Source organism: Phalaenopsis equestris, unplaced genomic scaffold (assembly GCF_001263595.1).
Source record: "Phalaenopsis equestris unplaced genomic scaffold, ASM126359v1 Scaffold200117, whole genome shotgun sequence".
Taxonomy (NCBI): Eukaryota; Viridiplantae; Streptophyta; class Magnoliopsida; order Asparagales; family Orchidaceae; genus Phalaenopsis; species Phalaenopsis equestris.
Genome location: NW_018219955.1, coordinates 232,010 through 239,036, shown reverse-complemented (window position 1 = coordinate 239,036; position 7,027 = coordinate 232,010). Strand labels below are relative to the sequence as shown.

Below are 7,027 nucleotides of genomic sequence, written 5' to 3'. Positions count from 1 at the left end.
TTATTTTTTTGATACTTCTTCACTAATTACTAAAATTAAGAGCTCCTTTCCCTGATTCGGTCTTTTTAAATTTTCAAATTATCCTCACTGGTAATAAGCACGAAGAAAAGAACACATTCCGCGCATGGAAAAAGAGCAAAACATACTTTGGCGGGAAACAAATGAAAGAGAAAAATAAAAAATATAAAACTTTGATACTGGCGGGGAACGGCTTTTCTTGACTAGTCGACTGCTCCATTTCACTTATTTCACGCTTCGGCTTCTACTCTGTTGAGGGCTTTATTTCTGAAGCCCTTTTTTGAGTTCTCCACGATGGAAAATCGCGGTTTTGAGAAGCCAGACGACCTCGAGATTGCCTCCCTCGGTTCCCTCTATGTTGGTCCCTGGGACAAGAAGTACTGGAGTTGCTCTAGGGTTTGTAACATTTCACTTGGATTTTAAAACATTTATATTTTTAATGAAGCCATGATACTGCCATTGCTTTCTCACTAAATTTTCAGAAGATATAGTGTCTAGCCACGGCTAGCTGGTGCCTTATTTTATGTTCCTTATTGTTTATTCTGACCGGGATCTCATTCTAGTGGCGGAGATTGTCACCACGATATGTATGGTTTTCGTGTTGTCGTGGGCCGTGAATTCTCGATTTGTGCTATCAAAAACCAATTTTGAGGGGTTTTATGGAAAATCTCTTGTTTTGTTACGTTTTGATGGTACTAGGAGGGTTTAAAATTTGACGGTCATTTGAAAGGTAATGCTGCTAAAATGGTAAGACAACTAAAGAAGGCACATGTTCATAACTGACATTTCTTTCTTCCTTGCAAGGGCTCCAGCCCAGATGCTCTAGTGCGGCCATTTGCCATTAAGTCATCAAAAGATGTATATATTTTTCAACTGGTTGGAGTTATTTACCTCAACATCATCAGGCTTTTGTTTTAAGAACAGGATGACCCATTCATTATCTTTTGTTTGTACTATCTTCTTTTTCACTACTTTCTCTTTCTTAAACAGCTATTTTATGAAACTATTGCTAATGAACAAAACAATATATGCAAATTCTCACTCAAGTGAAAATACTGCTTTGACTTCCTTCAATAGTTTTTAGGATGGTAGAACATTTGTGGCATTAGCTGAATCCATTACCTTAATAATAAAACTTTAACCAAGTCAAATGCTCATCCTAATGCTTATAAGGCACTCATTATAGCAAGAACTTAAGTCTTATTATGCTTTTGATGTAGACATTTTTTTCACTCTCATGTGTATCTTAAAATTTTTTCTCACATGGAAGTCTTTTACAATTGTTACTACCATCTCTTATATCATCTATCGAAACTACTTTGTTTCCATGTAGCCATACTTGCCAATGACGAATGTCACATTAAAGCATAAAGGTCTCCGAAGAGCCATAGCGTGTGGTGCAACACATTTCATTTTTAAATACAATGCAAAATATAAAAAAAAAGTATTTAAAACCTCATATAAATTTAAAAAAATATTAAATTAAAATATAAAGTGAAATATAATAAAACAATATAAATAATCTTAAAATTCAAGCCCTTTATACTTCAATTGGTTGAAATTTAAAATATTATGATTTTCTTTATGAGTCTAATATTTTCATAATCAATTAAACAAACATCTACATGATTATCATCACCATAAGTAAAATAAAAATATTTTTCTTCATCATCATTATAATCTCATAAAGCATTATCTTCATCATCAACCTTATCAAACAAACATAGTTCATTATCATGTGAACAACATAATGTGGGCTGATTTTTGCACCATATATGTACATATGTATGTATGTATTCCTGCGTGCACGTGTATGGTACACGTGCATGCGCGTGTGTTTGCGTGTATGTGTGTGGGTGAGTGTGCATGTTTATGTATGTGCATCGTTAAAATTTTCTTTATTTTATTATATTAAATCTAAAAATTCAACTTAGCAAGTGCCATGAAGGCAATACGTTTTGCTCGTGTATGGTGAAAATAGTGCTACATTTTGATGAGTCAGGCCTCGTGCAAATGACATTGATGGTGCACTGTACCATGCACCATGATGTTTTCCATTTTTCGCCATTGACATGTATGCCTGCAACCATCCTTTTATAGAAATTTTACTAATGAACAAAATAAAATATACCAATTCTCTCTTAAGGGGGAAGCATTGCTTCTAGCTCCTTCAATAGTTTCTCAGGTTGAAAAAAATTGTGGGCCTAAGTTAAGCCCAATGATTTAATAGATGAAGACTCATCATCTTAAGGCTTAAGCTAACGTGTATGATCCTTATCATATATCGAGAGCAACTCATATTTTACTTTTAATGTATGAATAGTCTACACCCTCATGTAGATTGTAAACTTTTATCTCTCGCATAAGATTCTTTCAAATTAGGTACTAACGCTAATTAAATAAACGATTTTTAATATCATTAAGTGTCAAGCTATCACGACCATACTCCGGGGCTTGAAATTTCCAAGAAGGGAATATATGGTGAAAATATAAGTTTAATTTTATTTCCTATCACTAACAATTAATCATCTAAAAATAATTGAAATAACCATTAACGAAAGAAAGTTAAATTAACATACTTATAAATTTATCTTCTTGTTTGCTGACCTTGTATTCTATAAACATTTTTTCTCCTTGATTACTCTTTTCTACTCTAGAATTTTAACTTTAAAACATTAGTTTAAAATACAGTAAGTTAACAACAGTGAATGCTCATATTTTTAAATTATATTGATGTAATGAAAAAGAAAAAAAATGCATGTTAATTAAATATATTTAATCAACGCAAAAACAAGTGACATCTTATTATGTCAATTGTGATCATTTGTTCAAGTTTAAAACATCAGTGGTATAATACATTAAATTATCTATATCTATATCATTTCCATCTATCACAAGAACACTCTATAAAATATACCAATTAAGACACTTCAATATCAATATCATTTTATAAATTGCTATGATTGCTTTAGTATCTCCAGCTAGTATCATAAAAGTGTGAACTCTATCATATTCAACATGCACATATAAACAAGTCATATAATTCATTTCATTCTCATATCTATATCATTCAATAATTCTATGTAATATTATTCAATGTATGCGAAATAAACTGTAGCATATATTTTAAATATGACCAATAAAATTTCGGGGTATTTACATATATAGCACATAAAACTTTCATATTTATCTATTTAACAACAAAATTTTCATAATTATAAATATCATATGAAAAATAACACTCATTATCACATTTTAATTGCCAAATCCATCTTTTCATCCATAGGTAAAGTGCTATGTGTGTAAAAATGAAAGCTTGGGTGTGAGATAGATAAATCCATAAAAATTGGGTGCTATTATGTAATTTTCCCTAAAATTTATGGGGTAGTTGAATTATGAAAAGGTTTATTATCTATCTATATAAATAAGCGTATCTTATTCCTTGCATTTGAGTTGGAGTAAATCAATAGTAATACTGTAAATTAGTAGTAAGAGTACTCACTGCTTTCAGTTGGCTTGAATTCCAATCTTTTATTTTGACATTGTCTCCTTCACCTCCTCGCTTTGTCTCACCTGCTTGAAACACTTAATTCCAATCTGCTTTAAAAGTTGCTACCAAACACTCTTTAAGAGATTCTTATCGATGTGGAGCAGTTAATATTCTATAGTTACTAATTCAAGTTGGGATGAGATGCACACTTAAAGCACAAACAAAATCACAATTCTCATGCTATAAACTCTTAATTTTAGCAAAATCCATTAATTTTTATGTAAAAATAACAAACATATCATTTAATAATTTGAAATTACACAAGAAAATAGTGAACAAACATAAAATTTTAACGATGATCTCTTTCACATTTCAAGGAAATCTAACATTTATAACCCGAGCTAAGGCGCCACATTTACAAATACCCAGATGAAAAATTGCATGAGGCAACAATTCAGTTAGCTCAAAACTGTAAAATTCAAGGTCTAGAGACTTGCCAGAAGGGTGATTGATGGTCATATAATGAAAGACTACATGTACACCCTCATAAGAAAATTCAGCAGCAGTTCTGCACGTGAAATATGATATTGCTACTGTTAGAAGAAACCAATAAATCTAAATCCAAGAAAAGCCCAATACAATCACATAAAATCAACTGCTAGAGAAGGAATTCAACAATCAATTAGCAAGAATGGAGGGGTTTGCAGTAACAACAGCTGAGAAACATCTGGATAGTATAGTGGCTGTCCAATGACTCCAGTCAACCTCATGATAGAGAATTGGGTATTTGCTAAAATGAGGAATTAAAACTGTTGAGATAAGGAAGTCAATTGGCTTAGTTAGAACTTTTTAGCAGTGATTTAATCCCCAGAACATAGCAAAATAATAGTGAATAAAACCCACTCTAATGGGAACCATCATTTTAGCATGCTTTACATTGAAATGAATTAGGAAAGAAAAAGGAACAACATCAGTGCTCATAATTCACTTTCCTAATAAATTTAGACTTTCCAGCTTTCATCTCTTTTACCATATATGCTTACAGTTTTCTGCCCCATCCAATGTCCACAGGACTATACTAAACCAGGAATCTTTTTGCTATTGAAATCTTAAAGGTAAGGGTCTCATTTTTTTTGTTAATCTCGCCTCATTGTTTTATTTATTTCTGCAATTATCAGAATTTTATACCATATTTTTCTTTTCAACCTGGTTTATTTTGATTGTGCTGTGTAAAATACCCATCTATTTTTTTTGTTTCATATCCTACAGTTGTTTGCTTTGTCTAAATTTCTTCAATGCTCTTGTTGAAAACAAATTCTTAATCTTTAGCTCTATACAAGTGAATGAGCTTGTTTTGTTGTTTGTGGATCTAAGTTGTTACATTAGAGGAGGATTCACACTGCTTGGAATGATTGGTAAAAGATAACAAGTATAATTGTCAGACTCTCAAGCACATTTTCATTGGACTGTTCAAATATCTTTTTTTATTTTTTCCTTGATTTAGGCTAGCTTGTTATTGCTCATAAGTCTTGAGAATTGCCATCCATTGAAGAGATTTATTTACTGCTGTTTGGATGGCAAATTTTAGTGGGTAGAATAATTTTTATAAGAATGCAGTTCTTTGTTTAAACAGGGAAAAGACCGTTACCCTTATCCAGTTGGTTATCATGCTGTTCGAATTCTTGATGGAAATATTTGTCAGATGAAAGTTTGTGAAGGTCTGAAAGGGCCTCTATTTGTTGTATGTTAACAAAACTTTCCCCCTTTGTCTACCTTTTAACTATTGAACGCCAACATTTGTGATAACTCTCATAAATTCTTACTCTATAGTCTGAAATCTTGCATTTCGCAGATCACAGCAGTTGATGGGAGTTCATTTAGTGGTCAAACTCCTGATATTGCTTGGGAGAATTTCCAGAAGAACTGTCCCAGAGTGAAGAACTGGAATGGGAGGAGGTTCTCAAATAAGATTGATGGTGCCGAGGCAAGGATGTTATTAAAATTTCAGTAACTTCATCTAGAAAAATAGTATATGTAGATAAAAAAAAAACAATATTCAAGATACTACAGCAACAACAAACAAGCCTTTATCCCACTAAGTGGGGAATATTCAAGATACTGATGATCATAAAAACAATGCGTAAATTTTTTGTGTAGAGATATCCCTCCTTGAAAAAAATTAGATAAGCAGTTTTGACATAGTATAATGCAAGCTTGTTTTTAAAAAAAAAGCTTGTGCGACTTTTTACAATTAAAAGAGGTGGTTGCTGCCTTCTAAATATGATGATTTCCTCGCCTTCTTAACACACTGTTTTCCTTGCATGAGTTGTAACTGGATAAAGATCATGTTGAGATGCTGCCATCTTATTTGTGTGGTGAGCAGGAAACAGTATTTTTTTTTAAGTTTTAATGTATATCTTGCTCATCTTATTTATTCTCCTCTGTTTCTCTTTCTTGCAGTTTTTTGGATTGAAAAATCCCTCCATCCAGAGGCTGCTTCGTGAGCTTGTGAACATGACACAAAGAAGAAGTTTACCTGCTCCTTTCCTATACAGTGGATCTAAGAGCACGGATCAAATACATCCTCAAGTTTCTGATAAATTCCCTCGTTTAGCCATTTCCTTGGAAGAAAATCATAACTTTGGAAAGAGGATTCAGAAGAGAAATGCTAGAGAAGATATTACGAGGGAGGCGAGACGAAAGATCTGCCACTGGGGTTTACAAAGTGATTCAAAGACTTGTATTTTGCAACAAATAGATGATTTGTGTTCTCTTTCCTTGGATGGCAAAATCACACAATTTAGTAGAAAACACTTTGTATCACGTAACGAAGATTCTGAAAATGAGGGTATTGCTAACCATTATAGAACCTCGCCAAATGGCACATTTTCCCGTATAATGGATCAAAAACCATATGATTTTCAGTGTCAAAAGGAAACCAAAATCTTTTCATTTGCTAATGGTAATGAGAATGAAGAAACTAGTTTAATTATGCAAAGGCAACCAGAAGCAAAATGCCATTCCGTTCTTGTTTCTGAGAATATTTTGATGGGCTTGGATTGTTCTGACTCTGTTATTAATAAACACATTGTTTCTCAGCAGAATAATTGCATTGATGCTAACAATTGTAGGTTCAACACCGGCCTACATAGTGTCAACAATGCAATCAAAATTAAGGTAATCACCATGGTATCTTAACAATGTTTGACGACTTTCTGTACTTTCTAAATGCTTCTGTTATTCTTTTACTGTTACTAATAATAATTTTATTTGGTGTGAAGTCCTAGTCGGTTTGAAATGAAATCTTTAACGATTCAACCCGAGATAACTAGGCAAGAAAGAAAGTGTAAGACATTTCTAAATATTAACATTAGTTCATGATCTAGAAAACAATCAATAATCCATAATACACAAGTAAAGAAATTTTTCAACATGTACATAACATTATCTAGTGATAATAGAACAAATAAAACAATAAAAATGATAACATAAAAACAGACGACTTGTTATCAATCACCA

The 7,027-nt window shown here is 32.3% G+C and overlaps 1 protein-coding gene across 5 annotated transcripts in view; it reads left to right on the top strand.

Annotated features, from left to right (window-relative positions):
* The first annotated feature begins 237 nt into the window (after positions 1-237).
* Positions 238-7,027, top strand: part of LOC110035822 — an 85,079-nt gene continuing 78,289 nt past the window's right edge. For 4 of the 5 annotated variants that reach the window (XM_020740118.1, XM_020740117.1, XM_020740119.1 and 1 more), the window contains exons 1-4: positions 238-414; positions 5,142-5,249; positions 5,361-5,492; positions 5,969-6,685. In XM_020740118.1, coding sequence (XP_020595777.1) covers positions 313-414; positions 5,142-5,249; positions 5,361-5,492; positions 5,969-6,685 — 1,059 coding nt within the window. In that variant the 5' untranslated portion in view covers positions 238-312. Of the gene's footprint in view, positions 415-5,141; positions 5,250-5,360; positions 5,493-5,826; positions 5,884-5,968; positions 6,686-7,027 lie in introns of those variants that run through there. The other variant, XM_020740121.1, reaches the window with a different exon arrangement.